We start from the raw sequence: 22,540 nt of genomic DNA on the forward strand, positions 1-22,540 counted from the left end.
GTGTGTGTAAATGCTTCAGCTGCCTCTTGCAAAAACTTACGTTTGTAATCTTCATGACAGTAATTGAGTGACTGATGTAACTTAGATTAACTCTTACAGATTTAGTTTTGTAGACCTTAGTTTTGTAGTTTTAATCACTTTTATGATGTTAAAACAACTGTGACATCTTATATTTTCAAAATAGACTGACTGCAGTGTTTTTTAGAGCAGTATTTCTATTACAAGTCATAGTCACAAGGATAAAAGCTGAGTTTATTTGGAATTGGTTTGCTCTTTACTAAATGCTTAAATTTTTTTTAAAAAGAAAAATTACAACTTGAGGTTTCCTTTAGGAACTTTCGTGTCGTGTTATGGGCAGACTTGTTTTTGCACTGGCTGCAGTGGTGCTATGTTGTGTTCATAATTTATACTCAGAGGTCCTTTAAGCAGAGTATGGTGTCAGACAAGTGTTTCACATGATTCTGTTAGAGCTGCTGTGATGTCAGTGGGATAAAGAAAAGTCTCCTGCAGATAATTGATCTAAGCCCCCTAAATTCTCTGTAGGATATCAGGTATAATAGTTCCTCTGACATTAAATTACATCCAGATAAATCAATCCAGCTGAAAGGTGCTACTGCTTTTTGTTTGTTTGTTTTTAATTTTTTTCCATTTTTGTTTTTAAATATATTGCCTCGTATTTAGTGACTTGACCTCTTCAATGTGAGCTGCATAGCTCATTTTTAACTTCTCACCCTTCTTTGTTGCAGTGTATGCATTCTCAAAAAGCAAAAAAAAAAAACCAAAATGCTGCAGATACTAGCCATTAATCAAAGGTGAATGCTTTAGGTGTGGGGTGATTTTGAAAAGGTTGGTAGGGACTTCTATGTGTTATGGAAAGGGAAAATGAAGCATAAAAAGCCATGGTGACCATTGCCATGCTGCAAGGTGTCATGACTGGAAATAGTCTTGGATTGTATTTTTCAAGTAATTTATTCTGCTGGATCTCTCTACCTTCAGTATGTTTGAAAAATGTGTTGTTTGTGCTGATCGTAGGAAGGGATGTCTGTACCATTCCATTAACCAGACTGTGCTCAGCAATGTTTAACTGCTGTTGTGAAAATCCATTTGAAGGAAGAAATAAGTAGGGAAAGCATGCTGTTCTTCATTGTTGAACGTGGGGATTTTTGCCATGATTTTCTCTTATAAAAATGAGAATTTAGAAACATTATGGCTATTCCATTCTCACATGAAAGATTGTTAGTCCTTTTGCAGCAGAAATTTATTTACTAAATGGATTTTAAATGTGTTTCAAGGATGACCCCAGGCATGATCTTTGCATAATCTTTAGGTTGAGCTTATAATAGCTTTATGAGCACAGTGTTGCATGGAATTACTATAAAATTATTTTAAAAATTATCGGTCTTAAATCTGCCATTTTAGAATAGCAGTAAAGATTTTGGTTATTTCTTCTTGTTCGCTATCTGAAGGTACATCAGGATTTTCAAAGTGGGATTTTGATTCTAGGGAAATTTACCTTACAACTCATTGAATTTTTATTGTTTCATTTTACTTATGAGACTCCTAGTAGTTACAAGCATTTTTCTTTTGATAACTTCTTCTTTTGCAGTAGTAAACCTGATTTAAGTAATTTCTGGTTGCTTACTCTTGACCCTTGTGATGCAGTTTGCTTCCCACTTCCACTCTTATGGCTGTTGCAACTCTAGGGAAGGAGATGGGGCAACTGCATTATTAACTGGATTAAAAATAACCTTAAAACTGTTGAATGTTTTTAAACCAGTTCGTTGAAATTATTCATGCTCTTGCTGTGCTTTTTTTATTCCTCTGTTAAGAATGTGGAAGAAAATAAATAATATTGGTAGATATACCAGATAAGATAAATGAATTAAAGCAATGATTACAGAAAGTAATTATCTTTTTTGTAAGAGGGGTTGTACATGTGTTTATTCTTCCTCTTCAGACTCCTTCTGAACACAGTTGACTTTACCTGTAAAATAGTCTAAGAGCGCTCATTTTAAATTTTACAGGCTCTGAAACCACTGTAACCGGGGTATGGGACTAGGGATTGCTACATCTAAATTGAATTACTAAGAATTCTGTAAAATAACAAGTCATCTTTAAAAATTAATCCTTTTTTTTTTTTCTCCTTTAAAAACTGTAGGCTTTAGTTGTATCTAAACAAGTTTATTAGGTGAGAATCTGTTAAGTATGGAACTTTTACATTTTAGTACCATGTCCCTTTAGAATACCTAGCAAAGCAGCATCAATTGTAATGCTGTTTGTGGAGAGAATTTTTTTCAGGCTATTAATTCCTTTTAATATATGTTACCTTTGGCAGCCTGTTTGAACTGTTTGTACAGTTTGTATATATAATGTATCAGATTAAATTCTTTTGAATGCACTTGGGTTACAACAGCTACAGTTATACCAAAGTGGTGTTTAGAGAAAACACAGATATGCATTGAAATAGACTTTTTACTATACTAGGCTTTCAAAACAGGGGCAAGTAATTAGTCTCCACTGCACTAGGGGAGGACAAGCAGTTATAGCGTGTGTTGTTGCTGCTGGTTATATAGCAAGTTTTACTTCGAATACTGACTTTAATTAAAATATCCTGCCCTTGTTACACAAAGTATTTATATTTTTGATGGCAAGAAACTGATAGCTCTTCAAAAATTAAGACCTTATGAAAGTTGTATGTTATCTGCTTCCAATGCTGTTTTTTTTTAAAAAAAGATGGCACATTCATGATCCCTTTAAATTCTTTTTTATATTAAGACATAAGAAAGCCATTCAGAGTTGAAATAGTAGTAATATATTAGTAATTTTATATAGCATATATAACAAAAATTAAAATCTACATGCTGGTTCAGTGTGTAGCAAGTGAGTGAGTCATCATTTGCCACTCCTCAATTCAATACTGCCTACCCCTCAACCTCCTCCCCCACAAAAAAAAAAAAAAAAATCATAATGCTCAAACTTCTGTTTAGTTGCTTGTAAAAGTGAGGCTTAATTATACTTGTGAACAGTGTATCTTGACAATTAATGACTAAAACCAGTCCTCATTATATTTTATTGTACTTAAAACATTGTTTGTTAGGTTGGAATTTGGTCAGTAGGGGTTCTTCATAAACTGGCTGATGTGTTTCTCTTGATGTAACAGTACAGTCTTGTTATTTCAGGGCATTGAGCTTTGTTTAAAAATGAATAGATGAACTAGTGGTTTAATCTTCCAAATCTAGAGCAGAAAGACAACTTGTACCTTAGTAGCTACACAAACAATCCTAAGTCGTGCTGTAGTTAGCTATGTTGGTCAGTCTGTCTTGACCTTGTTTTACACTTGGATTCATATCACTGTCATGGTTGATAATAAGCTGAGCTTTATCACGCTTTGATATCAGAAAAAGGTGGCATATTATCTCAGTATGTATGATTTACTTTAACTTATTTTTTTCAAGAAAATAGTTACACTGGAAAAAACCCCACATTTTCAGGCTTATTTAAGATAACTTGACTTTAAATGGCTGTTTTTGCTGTGGTGGAGATGGCATTCAGCTGTCCATTACCTTAGAAGAATATGGACATTATAGTAATTAGATAACGAATGCAATACTTAGCAGCGGTTTCCCATCTTGTATTTGTCAGTTTTCTGACAAAGGAATCTGTTTTGGGTGTTGTCATCATCTCTCTCAGCTTCCAGAATCCCACAATGTTTGCATGAGCTTCCTTGAGCTATGTAAGACAGTCTATATGTTCTAGCTGGGAGAATGTCATGTAGTAACCAGCTCTAAATCAGAATTTTGTTTTGTTTTGTTTTTTCTTTTGCCTGCAGTTGTCTTTACTGTGGTTTGCTACTGTGGTGTAACTGTCTGGAAAAATGCAAGGTCTTCTTTTTAACTAAAAGCAAGTACAAAGAGAAATAGAAGTTCTTTGTTTTCTAAGCTAGACAGTCAGTGGTTTGTTTGCATAAAGGAAATAGGCAAATGATAGGAAATAATGTGTTTACTCTGTGATCTGAAGTCTTTGGTAGGCTCTGAGTAACAATGCTTGCACCCAAACAAACTCCTTATTGACCCCTTATTAATATATGAACTGTGCATAGCAATATTCAATATATATTTATTTATGCATACTTGAAATTGACTTGTTATACATTTTAAGGAAGAGAAGAAATCTAATGGTCATATTTTGGCATTAATTCAAATAGCATGTTTTACTTCTGAAGAATCACATTCTTAAATGGTATCTATTTGCAATTTTTTAAAAAGGAAAATATTCAAGCATCAGAAGATCTTAAAAGGGAAAATAATGATTTGAAGAAGAAACACGATGAGGCTGCTTCCAAAGTTCTCCAGCTTGAAGAAGATATCATGACTGTTACTCAGAAAGCCATTGCAAAAGAAACTGAGTTAGACAGGTACTTAATCTTTTGTTCCTTACCTTCCTTATTTTACTTTTTTTTCCCTAAAGGTGTTTTTTCTTAAGATAAAAATATTTATTATATGCATGGATTTTCTGTATTAATAGTTCTGTACCATTAATTTTTCAATGTTTTAGTCTGAAGGACAAACTGAAGAAAGTGATGCTTGAGAAGGAGCAACTTGAATGTGTGTTAAAGACAGAAAAGGATGAAAAAGAACTTTATAAGGTAACTTTATTACATGTACCTGTATACACTGGAATGAAGTGGTTTGAAATAAAGGTAATAATGTTTTATGGAGAAGTCTAATAAATTGAATTTGTTAAGGAAAAGAGGAAATGGGTAACTTCTGTGAACATATCTTTAGGATAGTTAGAGGTGTTCTCATGTAAAAATGAATGAGGAAAACAGCATCTGAATTCAACCATGTTATAAAAAGGTGTCTAAGAAGGAGAATGAATCACCAATTTGTAAAAGCTGAGACATAGCAACAAAAAATAATAGATTCTAGTGAGAAAATTCTTCAGCTGTACAGTGCATCACCCAGTAACTCATCATCTTTACCACACTTTTTCATAACTAAAATACTTCTTAGTCATTTAAATTCTCTCTCCAGACTTCATTTTCTAAATCCTCTTCTTGAGCCTTGTGTATAACACTGAGAAACTTTAGTAGGTTCTCTATTACATTGGATTTTACTAGCATGGCTGATTTCTTTTGCTGGTATTGAGAGACACCCATATATGGAATAAAATACACTACCACCCTCCCTCCCCCAAAGCAGAGAAAACATTATATGCTAAAATAACGAAAGCCTTAGGTTGTATGAAACAGATCAAGTGTATTTAAAAGATTATGTCTGTTCCTAGATTATAAAATCTCAAAGCATCATTTACCAGCATGGAATTCCTTTGTAAATAACACAGATCTTCTGGTCTTAGTGGAAAACACTTGAGTGCAGGAGCTGTTTTGCATTATTGTAGGCAGAGTTGTTAGAAATAGTTTGCTGTTGTTGAAAATTAATATTCCTCATGTTGGCCTGTTTGCTTAGATGACTATGGGCAGTTACTGCTATAAGTTTTAATTTCTCTTTGGTTTTCTTCAAGTCATTTCTCTTTTGCTTGTCCTTAGTTGTCCAGCATTTGTGGAAAGAGGAGTGAGTCCTCAATAACTTAATATGAGTAGAGAGAAATTAGGTCTTTAACTTCTAGCTGTAGAGTGGAGCTGTTGTTAGGTGACCATGCTGAAAAAATTCCAGCCAGAAAGTTTGGGCTGGAGGGCAGTGATAATATCAAATATTTAATTTTTCTCTTTACCAGTTCTAATCTGCCTCTAGTTAGAATAGATTAGAATTTAGTAAGCACATAAATAGATAGGTGAATAGTAGTTCTAATGTGGAAGAAGTTTGACATGTTTTAGCATCATTGCAGATACACTTGAAGAATACAGAAATAGAAAACACCAAACTAGTAAAAGAAATCCAGACGTTTAAGAATTTGGATGCAAACAAAGAAAACATGATATCGTATTATAAAGAGGAGGTTGGCAGATTACAGCTATTAATAGCTGAGAAAGAAAATATGAAGAAAGCTATTTTGCACTCCTCATCAAACAAGGTAAGCAGTACTCAATATAATTGGCCTGATTTGAATAAACATATCTAATGCTGTATGTGCTTGACAAAAGAAAGGAAGAAGTTGAAGAAATCACCAGGGTATTGGCTAGGAGGCATGAGGATTATAATGTTCTCTGTAGATGCAGAAAATGGTGAAAAGACTGAGATCTGTTTTAGTTTTGCACCTTTTGAGCTTATTGAGGTCTCAAATGATGAACTGAGATTAACTACGTGTGGAAAGGTAATTTTTGAGTTCAGTGAAAGTGGTGTACTCCTGAATGGTTGAGGAGGAAGTTTGTAATGTAGCTGTGTTGAGGCTGTAGAGGGTGATGGAGAAGAAAAGAGGAGACGTGGAGTGATTTCTGAAGGACTTGTTAGGTGAATGTGCTGTTGAGCTACAGTGCTGACTGAGAACTCTGGAATGACAGGGTTTCGAATGAGGAGGTGCCTTTCTGTGCCCTGTGGCAGCCCTGTGGTTAGCAAGCTGTGTGGTATAACAGGAGAGTGAAATTGCTGAAGAACTCATATTTATGCTGTCCATGGTCCACGTGGGGTTACTTCATACTTAGTTCTAGTTGGGTGCCATGGAGGCCTATACTGGGTTTGTGTAGGTTTTGGTAGCTGAGTGGCTTCTGTGAGAAGGTGCCAGAAGCTTCCCCTGAGAGCCAATACCAGCCAATGCCTGACAGAGCCAATGCCAGCAGGCTCCAAGGTGGACCCCTCACTGGCCAAGGCTGAACCTGTGGATGATGATGTGGGATAACAGATTAAAGAAGGCTATGGAAAGGGGAAACTGTGTGAGAGAAATTGCAGCTGAAGAGAAGAGGGAATGCATGAGAGACAGAACTCTGCAGACATCAGGGTCAGTGAAGGAGGGCAAGAGGTTCCAGGTGTTGGAGCAGCCCATGGTGAAGACCCTGGTGAGACTGGCTGCCTCCTGCACCCTGTAGAGGACCCCATGCTGGAGAAAGTGGATGTGCCTGAAGAAAGCTGTGACTCTGCACTGGAGCAGGTTTGCTGGCAGGACCTGTGACCCCACAGGGGACCTATGCTGGAGCTGTCTGTTCCTGGAGGACTGCACCCCGTGGATGGGATCCTACACTGAAACAGTTCATGCAGAACTGCAGCCTGTGGGAAGGATATGTGTTGAAGAAGTTTGTAGAGGAGTGTCTCCCAAGGGAGTTACCATACACTGGAGCAGAGGAAGACAGTGAAGAGTCCTCTCTCTGAGGAGGAAGAAGCAGATAACGTGTGATGGACTGACTTCAGCCTCCATTCCTCATCTTGGCTGTGCTGCTGGAAGAGAGGAGATAGAGAATTTGGGAGTGAAGTTGAACTTGAAAAAGCGGGGCTGGGGTCTGGATGTGTTAAGATTTGGTTCTATTTCTCATTATCCTATTCTGATTTGACTGGTAATAAATTAGATTAATCTTCCCCCCAAGCTTAGTCAGTTTTTGCCCATGACAGTAATTGCTAAATGATCTCTCCCTGTCCTCATCACAACCCACAAGCCTTTTGTTATATTCTCCCCCTTATCCAACTGAGGAGGGAAATTGTGGAGTGGTTTTGGTGGTCACCTGGCATCCAGCCAGGCTAAACCCACAATAGAATAACCATTAGGTGTTTTTTCCTGATGTACATCATCCTCCATTTCATCCAAAAGGAATGCAGTTTCTGTGCCGTGAGATTGTTCTCTGATCTACAGTGCGATAGGCAATAATGAAATTTACTGGGAGTTTTGCTTTACAAATGTGCTCTTGATCCAAATTAGAAAGTCAGTTTAGACATAGCCTTTGAGGCCAGCATGGAAAAGTCAGATTACGCAGGCATCTTTCTGGTGTATTTTGCCAATCTTCGCACAGCAAAGCAACTTGGATCTCAAAAGACTAGAAATTGTTTTAAAGTAATATGAGTTTTGAATATAACATTAAAGTGGAAAAGTAGTGCTGTTGAGAATGGACATAGAGTTAAAAAAGGGTATACTGCTAGCTTGAAGTTACATCTTATTGATGTAAAAAGAAAGAAAGGCTTTTTTGTTTCTGGATGTGTTAAATTACTACTGTGTTTTATTTTGAAGGGAATGGTTATGTTTCAGTACTGAAGTGACCAAACATTTATGTAATTTATTAATCTTAAATTGCTTTTGATGTTTCTTGTGGGATCATTAATAGTTTTATCTCACACTGTGAAACTACAGATATTTACTGAAATATGTTAGTGATGTATCATGTGCTGTAAAAATAGCTAGGAGACAGGACTTCAGGGCATTTACTTGTCTATCCATCTTCATAAATGGTTACAAAATGTATAAGTATTCCTCTGAACTTACATGATATTAAAAAAATTAAAAAATAATGGACTAGAGATAGCCAGACTTTATGTCTGGACTCAAGAATAAGATGATTATGCCATCAGGGAGCCTGGAGGCGGTGACTATATAGTGGCTTCTTTTTTAAAAAAAAAAAAAAATTATATTTTGTAATCCTTGCCTTCTTGGAGGAGTGAGAGGCTGGTAGTTCAGCTTGGTCAGCTGGCTTTTGGATTGCCCTGTGTGCTTAGTGCTACATGCTGCAGTTTGCTCTTCATTACTATCTGTTCTCTCTTCCCTCTGGAAAGCTTGTTGTGCAAGATCTTGGGAAATAGAGCTGTGAGAAAAACATCCCAAAGCTGCTTTAGAGTGTTTTACATCAACCAGTTGTAGGCACTGTGAGACCTCTTGCTCTGTTGATACTTTCAGTGTGTTTCTGTGGGATGAACTTTGCTTTTGGTGCTGGAGTCCTACAGTGATAAGAGCAGAGATGTGGAAAACAGACTTTTTTTGGTCATACATTTAAAACTGAAGCTGAAATTCCAACAAAAATCCAGAATTTAAACTTCTATTTCATAGTGAAACTATTTCACTATGAAATGAAGTTTGCCTTTATTTCACAGTGAAATAAATTTGCACATCATTGCTGGCAAAGAAGACAAGTGGGGAAAGTAGTACTTGTGTACTGACTTCTTGATGTAGTAGTTTTGCTAAAGCCACCAGGAAAACTTGGTTTTTCTTTCAGATGTTTCTAATCCCTATACCAACCTTTATTTAAGCTTTGAATTAAAAAATGAGGAGTTCTCTTCCATCTCTTCTGTTTCCTAGGATGAGGCAAGTATTTTGAAAGAGCAGCTTCGGAAAGCTGAAGATCAGATTCAGGCTAGTAAGCAAGAAGCTGTTCTCATGTCAAAAGAGCTGAGTGATGCAGTAAATGTGCGGGATAAGACAATGGCAGATCTTCACAGTGCACGGCTGGAAAATGAAAAATTCAAAAAGCAACTTGCTGAAGCTTCAGCTGAACTCAGAAGCATCACAACTTTGAAAAAAGAACAGGTAAATCGGCAGTATTTAGTATGGAATTTTGTCTGTATTTATAAAATCTTTACTGGGAATAAAATAGGTTTCTGGATGATCAGTGAAAATAATTACAAAAATTTCTTTCGGCATTCAATATACTACCTTAAATCAAGTGCACTTTAGCTGATTTAGAAATTTGGTCAGAAAGGTGGTTTGTGCTCTTACTCACATCTACTTCTCCCCACATTATTTTCACAGAATAATGCAGTATCTATGTTATTTTGAATCCTCTCCCTGTCTTAGTTCTGTTAAGTGAGCCACTGTACCATTAAATATTCATTCAAATGAGAAAATTTATTGGTAGAAACTTGGGTTGTTTTATAATGTTCTTTTGTCATCGATAGATTCTGTCTGAATTCTTTTAAGTCCTTCCAATATTTGTAATCAAAGTTAACTTGCTTTAAGTACTTATAAGCATAAAAAATATTAATGTAATGGAAACTGTCTTGATCTAAGTCTTCGATAAAATTATAGGGAGCTAATATACGTTTCATCATTTTGATTAAAGTTAGCTTTATCAAGGATCTTCAGTGACTGCAACTGTATTGGATTTATTTGCCACTAGGATTACTGTAATGGTGTAAGTGAAGAAAATATATTGAGCTGAACAGAATTAAAATAGTACTGTAATATTACAACACTCAAAAGAACTATTATATTTAAAACGCCAAGGAATTGCATGTTTTTTTTTTTTTCCTGAGAGTTTCAGTTGTATACAATGTGTTTTGAAATGTATCATGAAAGAAGTAGCAAATCATTTGAATGCCTCAAGTTACCAGAAAGTATCTGAGCATGGCCTGTGTCTAGTTGTTGGATGTGGTTTGTGTAGTGGCTCAATGGAGCCACTCCCAGGTGAAACCTAGTGAGTGTGAAGGAATAGTTGTGGACTGTGCACTTTTGCTATGTGGCTATACTTGTCTGTAGGATAGCTGGAACACCCCCTGGAAGCTGTTTAGACTTTTCCTATTCATTCAGACTTTAGATACACATTAATGAGCTCATAAAATAAGAATCTTCTTTACCTTCCTCTGGTATTATATCAGTGCCTGTTTACGTCCCTCAGTGTGTCCTGCTTGGAATGAAGCTCAGCACATATTCTGCCTCTCTCTTTGCTCTACTGCTTGTGCTATTCCTTTCTTTCCCACAAAGAAAATAGGAGCTTCAGTACTTACATGGAGCATTATGCTTTTTTAATTGAAAAAAGACTTTTTAGGAAATAGTGGGATTTGAACAAAAGGGAGAACAGTTTCTATATTTTTTTTTTAAAGGAAGCTTCAAACGCAGTTGAACAGGAACTACGCAGGGAAGTTGAAGACCTGAAGCTTCGTCTACAAATGGCTGCTGACCATTACAAGGAGAAATACAAAGAATGTCAAAAACTTCAAAAACAAGTAAACAAGTTTACAGAACAGGCAGTAAGTAGAATGAGATAAATTGCCCTTGCTTTTTGGTAACATTTCAAAAACAATTTAATTTCCTTCTATGAAAACTAATGCTTTTAAAAAGGATTAAAATGTGTGGTAAGCAATGACTCTTTACCATTTTCTTTCATAAACCTAGTTGTGAAATTACTTCTGTTGTTCCCTTTACGTAGTTGTCCAAACCAAGCATAGAATTTATAGTAGCTGGTATAGAAGCCTAGTAGAGTTTAGATGACCCTATAAGCATTACATTGTTCAAGGAAGAATTTTGAAACTGAAGGTGGGAAAATCCATAATTACTACATCTATCCAGTACCACCACAAAAAAGCCCAGCAAAAAACCCCAAGCCCAAAAATGGGGAAATAGAGAACTTGAAGTAGGGTTTAAAAGCCAAGTGGAGAAGAAATCTCCACAACACAGTATGGAGTTATATTCCATATGTATTTTGTAATCTTACCACTCTTCCAAGATCTATTTAATTAATAAACTAATCTTTGAATGATGATGTAAGTCTCAGGACACCTACTAACTGAACCTGTCAGCCAACTTCAAACAGATTTGAGTGCAGAGTTCTTCAGAATTTTGTAAAAATTAGAGTTGGAGAGGAGTTCAAACAGGAAGAGGCCTATGCACAATGGCAATATGTGCAAATATTAATCCTTAAGAAAACAAGACTTAAGTATTTCTCTTATCCACAGAACATTGCATAAAAAACTCATCTTCTCATCCAGAAGGTCAGTGGTGAATGAGGTGTCATATCAGAACATCTGTGGCTTTTCCTTAAAAATCTTCCTTATCTTTGACAAGGTTGTACATCTCACAGCAAATACCAGATTTTGTTGCTTTTGCTCCAGAAGTCCAGCAGACATTTCTGATACAGATTCTAGTTTTCTAATGGAGTATTAGATATAAGTTAATGAATTAAAGTGTAACTGATTCTCTAGAAAATGAGATTTTTCTAATAATTTTCTTAGAAATTACTCTTTCTAGGGAAAAAGACCTTCATCAAATAAGATGATAAAAATCATAGTCCTAAGCAATTTCAATCTTAGAATTAAATGTTTTTGTATATTTATTATTACCTTCTGTTTAAATGAGTGGTTCTAAGTTTGGAGCAAATAATACATTTTGCAAGATACATTACTTTGTGCTTTGGCTTTCATTTAATCAAATACCAAAACCAAAATTTCTTTTCACGAAGAAAACTGCAGGGAATCAACAGAAACTGACAGAAACTGCATCTAACATTGAGACAGTTACTGCCGTCCTTACAGACAAAAAGTTGTCTGCATCTCCAGGTATCAACAGCTTAAATTTTGTCTGCCTTTATAAGCCTGAAATTGTTGTCTTTGTGAAGTAGTCATTAATAGTATTTGTAGTATAAAGAATGTGGACTTGTTTTGTTTAATTAAAGCATTAATTAGAGATGTGCAGATTGAGCTGAATATTTTGTCTCTTACCAAATGGTAATAATCATAAATAAGTTCATATATCAGTTTAGTTGCTATTTTTTTAATGTCAGTAGAACTGAACTCTTGAATTTCTGCTTCATGGTTAACAGAGATGGTTTTGCCCAGCTAAGAAACAGTTTATTAAAAAAAAAATCTTACTCAAATTTTCAATTTAAGTATCATAGCAGCATAGTAATTTTGCAGTCATTTTTATAACTATCCCTATAATATTCTGCTGTAATATCAATCTTCTGTAAAGTTCTGATTATGTGATGGCAAGGTCAAGTCTACTGACTGTTTTCATTAATTATAGGTGTAGTGGCTTATTAGAAAATGTTTATAATTATTATGAACTAATTTTAGTTATTGCAAAAACAATATTCTAAAATCTCAGTATGTAATGTATTAAAACTAAAGAAGAAATCCTTCACTATGAGGCTGGTGAGGCATTGGAACAGGCTTCCCAAAGGAGTTATGAATGCCCCATTCCCTAGGGTGTTTAAGGCCAGGTTGGAGGGGGTTCTGAGCAGCCTGGTGTAGTGGAAGGTGTCCCCAGCTATTTTATAACTGGCAGATTCTTGCTGTCTGTAAAGACCAAAAGTTGTAAATTCTATCAGTTTCCTCCCTGTCTAAAGGAAATTCAAGGCTTTCTTAAAGCATACAAACCCAGTAAGTTCGGTGATAGTGTGTGATGAAGTAGTGTGCTGAGGTACTTCCACTTTTTTATGTAAGAATTGAGTATTTAGAATGATAGCATACATATTTTGGTGTTTACTTTGTTTTCTTTCTTGGGAAAGTACTACATATGTGTGTATTTATGCTGATCTTCTCTTGGTGTGAGAGAATTGAACATGGATAGGCCAGTACAGTTGCTGATTGTACATAGCACATAATATTGATTATCTCTGGTTTGGATAACATGGAGCACTCTGGTTTTGATGCACTCTCAAATCTGGGCTGTCATCTCTTTCACACAAACTTTATGGAAGGAAAAAAATCCATGTTCTTGTTTTTTTTTTCTTCAATGTTCACAGTTAGCCCCATTTCACCTGACATAGTTTCGGAATCCGTGGTAAAGGAGCAAGTGCGTGAGATGAATAAAGAGATTGCTGAGAAAACAGAGAAGTATAAGAAATGCAAGCAAATGTTGGCAGTAAGTAAACAGCTGCTTTGGAAAGCTGAACAAAAAGTAGCTGTAGGTGATGAGCCTTAAAACAACAAGGCCTGAGTTAAAACCCAGCTGAGTTGCCTTCCTTGTTTGTGTGACACACCGTGATTATGGTAGAAATCTTAACATTAGAAACCACATTTTTGTTCAGTCAGCTCTTGACTATGTATGGTCTTAGAGGGTCCAGACAAGGAAAACCAAGATACAGTAAAACAGATGTTCACGTGCTTAAGGTTTTAAATACTTTCTGTTCTTACATTAAGTGTAATTGCTCTTATAAATCAAATACAGCAAGTTGCTGTAAACCAGCTGATGTTTGGAACAAGTGTGGCAGTGTTGGATCTGATAAACTGTCCAAAGCAAAGTAACTTTTCCCTATCTGCCTGTCATGGCTTTTACAGTGTTTTCACACCGGAGTGGGTGCTGCCAACTGCCTTGGGCTCAGTCACACATAAAGGCATTTATTTGATCGTATTTACCAAAGTTGGCACTTGATTTTCATTTAATCAGTTTGGATGTGTGTATGGAGTATTGCGTCAGTGGCACTGGTGAAAAGTTCAGAACATTGCAAAAAATTCTTACTTAGTGTGGTCTTCTCTGTCTTCATTTTGTGGCTTTCATTATCACAATGATACTATTCTATTTTAGTAAGTTTTCCAGGAAGTAATAACGGTCCTGTAATTTTGCTCATGATTGTGTCTGTGAAGAGCCTGCATTGGCTTCTGCTGGATGTTTATTCCATAGTGATTTTTGAAGAAAGTTTTGCTGTGATCTTCTGGATGAAAGATACTTAGGTTGTAAAAGTCACTTGGGAAAGGTTTTATATTGAAGTGAGGTACTTGAAAGAATAGTAGTGGTTAGTAGTATTAGGGTACAAAGAAACTTGAAACTCTGAAACTAAAGAGGAGTATCAGCTTGTTGAAAACTCAAGGAAAGAAATGCCTATTGAACATCATTTATGCAGTGTTCTGTGGTCCTGACTATTTCAGAGTCTTGAGTCAGGCTTGTAGAAGCCATTTGTAAATGGTCTTGTTTTAAAAGCATGGAGTGACATTTTTGGGGGTGGTAGGGAAAATCTCTTAAGACTGTAAATATTTCATGCCATGGTATAAACTACTTTAGGATGAGAAGATGAAATGCAGTGTTTATGCTGATGAATTAGCTAAACTGGAGCTGAAGTGGAAAGAACAAGTGAAAACCAACGAGGGTATAAAATTACAGCTGGCAGCAATGGAGGATCAGTATAAAGTAAGTTAAAGGTTTTGTTTATGACAATGAATGCTTACCTCTTCTTAACATGGCTGCTTATTTCTGATAGTTCAAGTAATGAAGAGCTTTAATAAGGAATGCATACTAAATACATTTTTGCTGTAAATACACATTCTGCTGTTGAAGAAACAATACAGTTTTGTAATGTTTCTTTTAAAGTATGAGAGGTCTGCTAAGATCTACTATCAGCTGGCCATCAGTCTTTTAATACTGTGCATTTAGACAAACCCCTAAATGATGTAGTCTTGTAGTATGGGAAAAAAAGTGAAAGGCATTTCTAATTTCCTGCTGCTTACTGTAATACTAACAGAAAGATTGATTGGTGTGTTTGTCTAAAATCTTCATATTCTATATTGTATTACCAGTGTAGTAATGTCTAATGCATTTTATCTGAAGTCAGTAGAGAGAGAGGAGTGGTCCATTGTTTCTAAAATAATGCAAGAATTTAATTTGGAGAACTTCAGCTATAGTCTTTGTAGAGTAATGTAGCACATTCACCAGAAAGTCAAGCACAATGGGCAGCTTTAGCTTACAAGGTGCCTTAATCTTTGAGGTTATGTGATAGGAATGCTTATGCTGAATATGATTTTTAGGTCAATGGGAATGAGATATGAGCAACAGATATTCATGAGATCAGCTTTTCTGGTGGTTCTCAGTATAATGGTGATAATACAGTTGACTCTGTTGCTTGCTTTTGCCCATTGTGATGAAAAATGATTAAACTGAGCTGTGACTGTATTGGTTCTACTAGGAACCCCTTTTTATTAGGAATTACAGCACTGTTTCTTTATAAAATGCTGAATTACTCTGCAGTTTTATTTCAGTACTCCACAGGCCATCTTCTTCTGACACTTTCCAAAACTATAATTTCAATTTTATAAAATGCATGACTCTTTCCAGTTTATTGTACTAATTAGCAGTGATCAGTTGCCATGCATAATTTAATGTGAAGTAAGTTTAACTTCGTAGCACTGGGTTTAATAAATAATTGGTTCCATGATTGAAAGCATTTTGACTGCAGTTAAAAAATTGCTATAATTCAGGAGGGTGCAGGTGGTAGAGAAAAAGTGAGCTTTTTTTCCCAGTCAGGAGGTTTTGCTCCATTGACCTAAACTAGGAGAAGGAATTTCAGAATTGAAAAAAATTGATAAGCAGTTAAGCCAAGCACTGAGCTTTGATATTAGAAAAACAGGGGAAGAGGCAGTCTCAAAAGGAACTAGAATGCAAATAAAATAGTCCTTTGTAGTGTGAGATTATTTAAATCATAATTTTGAAGCCAAGAAGAATTGTGTAATGTGTCAGTTGCACCTCCTCCTAGAGCACCCAGTAGAGACACAACGTAGATGTTCATGAAACAAATTTAGTTTCTCTGAGGCAGGAGTAGCTTTTAGTTCTCTCAGTTTCTATGGTGGGACGTATGAAATGCCATGAAAATACTCACATGTAATGAGATGAGGCTTGCAAACCTTCAGCTATGTCTGGGCAGCGGTGTCCCTCCTGCCATTGGTGACACTGATACAACTCCTTGTTTTTAACACAGAATTTTCTCATTCCACAACTGTTCAGTGAAAACTGGAGAGAAAAGGCTGCTGATTAACTGCAGTTACCCAGCAGATAAAAATTCGTGAGAATTGTTGGGTTGGATTTATAGTAACACTATGTGTTGCATGTAACTCTAATAGACAAAACTATTTTCATCTGAAAGATTAACTTAATTGGGGAGCTTTGTTTTCATGATGTAACATGCAGGGAAATAGTTTCCATTCACTAATATAAGAATCTTAATCTTTTCATATAGATTCAGCTGGCAGAAAAAGAGAGACGAATAAAGGAACTGGCATCACAACTGGAACTCTTTACCAGCGAGAAGGTAGTGTCACACATTCTGAAATATTAATGTAATGTAGAAGTACCTCTAAGGTATTATATGGCAATTAATCAAAGCTAAATTTTATTGAAAAGTGAAACAGTAAAATGTCTTTATTACATTCAGATAGTATTGTATGGTATTGTGCAAAGTTGGGCTTTTTCTTTGAAACTTTATTTGATTACTTTACAATTCCAGTATGAAAGATAAAACCAGTCATTTTAATACTGATAAACTGAAACAAAACTAAACTATCAGATTAAGCTAGTTAATTTTTTTTTTTTTTTAATTCTAGATTGTCAAGTAGTTGATATTTATCTTCTCTTTAAGACAAGGATGTAATTTTTAATAAATCTCTCATATTTTTCTAGTTCAAAAGAAATCAAATTTTAGTTTGAGTTTTGGTGAGGCTAGTTTAGCTGGAGGGAGTAATTTTAAATACCACACATAAGAACAACAACTGTAATAATAATAATAATAATAATAGTGTATGAAGCTTATAAAAGCTTGGAACTTTGTCTACCAAATTTATAGATATTTACATTACAAAGAAGACTCAAAGTGCCTTGCTAGACTGGACCCATGATTTAAAAGGTTAAGCATGGGTTAATAGTAAACAGCATTTCAATTTATACTCATTATCAGTGTTTGTTTATAAACCAAGCATAGCTTTCTAAAAAATGTTCATTTGCTGTCTCTTCAAACCTATGAAATGACTTTGTTTCTGTTTTATTTACATACTTAGCTTTATTTTTTTTGTTTAAATCAGTCTCTAGTTATCCAACTTCCAGCTAAGGTTTTTTGCATGACCTTTTTGCAGTCATGTTTCTGTTTCAATTGTATGTAATGCTACAATTAAAGTACGAATGCTACTGCCTCTCATTTTAAACTGTTTCTGTATTCCAGAAGAAATTGGTTTTAAAAAGGAAAATCTTGATTTTGTTGCTAATTTATTGTTCCTGCTTTGTATTGAGTAAAGATGAATTACTTAGATTTTACACACTCACTAAAATGTGCAATTCTAGCTTTTTAATCTTACCTGTTTTAATCATATGTTCCTTTTAGTTTATAAATCTAAAGTAACAGTGGCATAGCTTTATATTGTATCTAGAGGACAGATGACATCCATTACATGAGGTCTTTTTGCATTTGAGTAGTGTTTTGTTTTCAGAGGAGTTTTTGGTACTTGATTTTTGCATTTCTCTGTTCAAGAGGTTGATCTGAAGTTCACCTGTTTGCAAGAAAAAAAAATTGAATTGTTCCTTTTTTAAACAGACTTTTAATTTTTACGAAGTTGAATTGGCAGTTGAAGCTTTGGCTTTAAGTTTCAATTTAAAGTCTTCAGGGAAAAGACACACTTCAGTCTTTGAGGGTTTTATTAGCATCACATCAGCAAATATTAAACATGAACCCAGAGAACCCAGAAGAAAATACTAATCAGAAAGAACATTATTGAAAAGCATGTCTCCCTTAACAGTCCCCATTTTTAAATTATTGTTTTCATATTTATATCTCAGGATTTTTGCTTGGTTCTGAATTTAAATGACATGTTATTTTTGATATTCGTGGCATTTTGCTCTCTCTTCCTTAACCCACTTCGTTGAATGGAAGGGTGAGAAAGATTTTTATTGGGATAAATTACAGCTGATGCATTGACCACACTGAAGTCACTTTAATTAGTGTATTTTAAGATCTTAGAGTTTTAATGGTTTCTAAATTATAAAGCCCCTTTGTAGTTTGTAATTACTATCATATGTATGGTTTATGTGCAGGAACCTAGAATTTTAAGTATATTAATTTTTTGACGAGTTGTGTTCGATCATTTCTGAAAGAATGATCTGATTAAAATATTGCTGTTAAATATCAGAAGGGATCAATGTACTGAATAGTTCACTAAATATCTGCTACTCATGAATTCATATGGAATTATGTCAAATATGTACAAAGATGTGCTCCATGTACTAAAATGATACATTTTTGAATGGTATGGTATGATATGAAAAAAAGAATTGTTTTCTTTTTAATTTTAACTTTTAAAAACTTTTCTCACTGCACATTATCTTTAGTTGTTATTGTCAATCTACTGATTTTTACCGATTTAGCTAATTTTTTTCATTGTAAAAAGGATGCAGACATTTGAAAAACATGGCAGTTCTGTTCATGTATTTAGAACTAACTGACAACAAACCAAGAAAAAATAATACCTCTTTAAAATGTCTTCTTTGTCTTTTCTTCATTGACTGTTTTTGGTATTTATGATATACTTGGCATAAGGTCAAGATTAAAAGACACTAGGGAGGTTAGCAGATTTTTTCTTTTAAAAACATATTTCATAAACATTTCAAATTTTGTTAGGACTCCACAGGTTAACTACATTTTGAACTTTGCATTTTTTAGGAGCTTGGCAGGACACCAGGAGATCAGGCTGGAAGGATGATGGAAGGACAGACTTCACAGCCGACATTACATTTTCGCAACCCATATTCAGAGGAAAATGGACCAGTTCCTGCAGTGCCAAGTAGACTACCAGTATTGCAATATGGAAACCCTTACGCAATTCAGGAAAGAAGAGGTAAATAAATTTCAGACCCGCCCCCCCCAATATAATTTTTCTCTCTGTGTTTCAAAGGCAGATTAAGTATTGAATGCAGGTTAAGTACCAACAGTCTTCAGACTGGTTTACAGAGCCTTTTGTGATTGATGAACTTCAGTAAAGGGCCTTTATTTTTATGGGAATCAGTAAGATAAAGTTTTAAATGCCTTTGAAAAAAGCTGATTCTTTCCTATTGTTTTATACTGTCTAAACCAAAAATATGTTTTAACTCTTGATTTTTAAAGGTATGGTAGCATGTCTCTAATCTCAAAATACAGTCTACTGAACAAAGATGTCCTAATTAATTTTTCTTCAGATGGAGCAGATGGCGCTTTTAATCCTGATGAGATCCAAAGACCACCTGTTAGAAGTTCCTTTTGGGAGCTAGATGATGTAGTGTGTAGCCAGCCTTCACGCAATCTCAGTCGGCCTGATGGTTTAGAAGATCCTGAGGACAGCAATGCAAGTTACCTTTTTTGTTATTTATTTTCCTTGATACCTTTATTGATGAGTTACCAAGAATTTCACATAGGTTTTCCATATCTGATAAGCCAGATTTATTGTTATGTAAATTTGGAATTGTTTTTTCTTTTCCCTGAAAAATACTTTTGCTTGCTGGGAAGGGAAAACTCCATTGATGATAATATACTTGTTCCCCTAATCTCTTGAGTTACAGACAGCTTGTTTTGGTATTAGGACAGTAGCTTCTTAATACTATTGAAGTACTAAAGTAAAAAAAGTTAAGTAATCTCAACTCATGATTTTTCTGTCCTGTGTGATAGAATGAGTGCTCAAAATGTAGCCACATCTGACTCATTTTTTTAATAGTAATATAGGAAATAAAGTGGAACAGAAGAAATAAAAATGTAAATGATTTACATACCAGTATTTTCAGTAAATGCTGACTATAAATTGGTATACTAATAGATACATTATTCTAATCTGTTAATCTTTTGTTCTGTCTTCTGCAAATCTGCATTTATTCATTTCCATTTTGAATGCTTCTTGCTATTGGACATGTATTTGAAAGAGCTTAATTGACTGTTGCCTAAAGCTGATTGAACTGAAAGAGATACATTTGCACTGATTTTTATTTTTTTTTAGGGCTTTGGATGTTTCAAGTTTCTGGTTACATTTCTTTATAGTACAGTTAACTTGCACATTCTGGTGTAAAAAATACTGTAATAAATTGGACTGTATGTCTTCATTTGAACAGGAACAGACCTATTACTCTTTCTTATTCCAAGTACTCTTGCACCATCAAAAATATTAAACAAGAAATACCTTTCTGCAAAGTATTGTGCTCTTTGCAAGTACAGTGGTATCATGACCTGTTTCTCATTTAGTCTAGTTTGCCACATTTAATTGCTATTAACCTTTGCAGAAACTGATCAGTGTTCAGACAGGCATGATTTTAGCCCTGGTGCTCAGCACCTATAATGGAGAAAAATGTATTTCTCCCTCCTACCTTTTGCTCCCAATGTCCATTACTGTGAATAATTAGAGAACCTGTCAGAGCTTTTGCAGCCTGTTCAAGATCTCGAATGTGAGCTTAATGCTGTCCCCACCTTTACTTCACATTTTGCGTATTTAATCTGATCATTCTTGACGTAGCTATTACATCTGACAAGCTCTTCTCTTCTTTAGTCATCTGCTGCAGTTTAATTAGCAGGGTGTTTTCTCTGATCTATGTGCTTTGCCCTCTTGCAAACCCAAGAGAAACAGTGCTAGAATCTTGTGCTCGTTTGCAGAAACAGCTTGGATTTTTGTAATGAGGTGGAATATAACAGGCTTAAATAAAGTTCAGCTTGAGAAAAGGTGCCTTTAAATCAAATAACTTGTATCTTTATTTTTATTTGCAATTGAGAATCAGTTGCTTGTTCCTTACCTAAAAAGACTGTATGCATAGTGTAGAAATTTATATGAAAATGAGAAGCTGCAGGAATTTTTCTAGGGAGGCTTAGTAATATGCCAAAGATAAAACAGTTCTGAGGCAGGGTGTAAATAAATAACCATGAAAAACTTCCACGTATGTAAGTGATTCATTATAAAGAAGAGTCTGTCATTTGTGCAGAAGAAGCAGCAAATATAAAATGATAAATATGAAGAGATTACCGTTTCTTGGGCTGTTTTTTAAAATAAGATATTTAAGATGCTGTTCTCTGCATTTTTTCAACCAGTGGGATGTAGAGCCTTTTACTGGAGGAGGATTTCCTCCCAGAAGAAAAGCACTGGTAGGCTTGCTGCTTTGTTTAAAATGCTACCATTGTATGGACTTCTGCTGTCCTCCTGTCCACATTCTTTTTATTAGTTTAAGAAATTAGTTTAAGAAAGTTTTTATTAGTTTAAGAAATTAAGGGTGTTGTAGCCACTTCCACCATAATTGTAATTATGAAAGCAGTACTTGAGACATAATTGATTGGTTTCAGTAAAACTAATCAAGTTGCACTTACTTCTGACAGTTTAATATCTGGCTTTCCCTTCTTCCCCTAGTGGCAAATCCTATTTTTACCATGCTCTGGTGTGTAATACTGTATTTATCTTTATGATTCACTTAATCTGTGGAACTCATTGTGGCAGTTTTTTAAAGAGCCAGAGGTACAGTCCAGTGATAATGGTTAAATCATGATGTTAAAGACTTCCTTTATAATTCGTTCACATAATTATTCAGACTTCTAGTTGAGTGGGCCTGGCACTTGTTCTGCTGCAGGATCACAATGACAGCCTGTGGGTCCATGGTACCAGTCTTTTTCCTAAGGACCTGAGACTGTGTACCCACTGTGTTACATCACTGCAGGGCACTGTAGGGCTCTCAGACTATGTGCAGCCATGTCCATGTCCCTCATCATCAGTCTGGACTGCCAGAAAGGTGGCTTTGGATCTACAAAAAGGGCAGATTAAACTTGTTTCTTTCTCAAAATATGGAATGTGGGCTTTCATCAAAAGAACTTGCATGACTTAACCTCATAGTATCGAAGTAAGCTGATGCTGTATGTTATACAGCATAGGCAAGAGCCACTGAGGCACTGAGGCTTGGTGTCTCAGCAGTTGTCATACTCTCTGTAAAGCAGCTTCAAAAACCAATGAATATTTGTCTTTGAGCTGTCAGAGATAGTTCTTGAACTCAGAATCTCTGTTTTCCCTGAGTTAGCTCAGGGTGCTGCGTGAGATTTTTTAGTTCTTGGTGACTGTATAGTGTTTACTGTAACTTGCAATTAGAATAGTTGAGAAGTCCTCTCAGAGTAAGATAAAGTTCTCATGGTTCCTGTTTGGCCATACTGTGGTTACACAGTAATCTCTGTAACATCTCTGTGAGGTCAGCTCAACAGAGAGACATTTGCATTCTTCTT

At 35.3% G+C, this 22,540-nt stretch overlaps 1 protein-coding gene across 6 annotated transcripts in view; it reads left to right on the forward strand.

Annotated features, from left to right (window-relative positions):
- TAX1BP1 (Tax1 binding protein 1) overlaps nucleotides 1–22,540 on the forward strand; it is a 54,529-nt gene that overhangs the window by 28,671 nt on the left and 3,318 nt on the right. For 3 of the 6 annotated variants that reach the window (XM_072925663.1, XM_072925662.1, XM_002195489.6), the window contains exons 6-16: nucleotides 4,266–4,414; nucleotides 4,555–4,645; nucleotides 5,848–6,033; nucleotides 9,169–9,396; nucleotides 10,689–10,835; nucleotides 12,044–12,140; nucleotides 13,328–13,446; nucleotides 14,584–14,709; nucleotides 16,529–16,600; nucleotides 18,995–19,169; nucleotides 19,507–19,652. In XM_072925663.1, the coding sequence (XP_072781764.1) occupies nucleotides 4,266–4,414; nucleotides 4,555–4,645; nucleotides 5,848–6,033; nucleotides 9,169–9,396; nucleotides 10,689–10,835; nucleotides 12,044–12,140; nucleotides 13,328–13,446; nucleotides 14,584–14,709; nucleotides 16,529–16,600; nucleotides 18,995–19,169; nucleotides 19,507–19,652 (1,536 nt within the window). The remainder of the gene's footprint in view (nucleotides 1–4,265; nucleotides 4,415–4,554; nucleotides 4,646–5,847; nucleotides 6,034–9,168; nucleotides 9,397–10,688; nucleotides 10,836–12,043; nucleotides 12,141–13,327; nucleotides 13,447–14,583; nucleotides 14,710–16,528; nucleotides 16,601–18,994; nucleotides 19,170–19,506; nucleotides 19,653–22,540) is intronic. The other 3 variants (XM_012571684.5, XM_012571685.5, XM_012571686.5) reach the window with 3 other exon arrangements.

This window comes from Taeniopygia guttata, chromosome 2, assembly GCF_048771995.1.
Source record: "Taeniopygia guttata chromosome 2, bTaeGut7.mat, whole genome shotgun sequence".
Lineage (NCBI taxonomy): Eukaryota > Metazoa > Chordata > Aves > Passeriformes > Estrildidae > Taeniopygia > Taeniopygia guttata.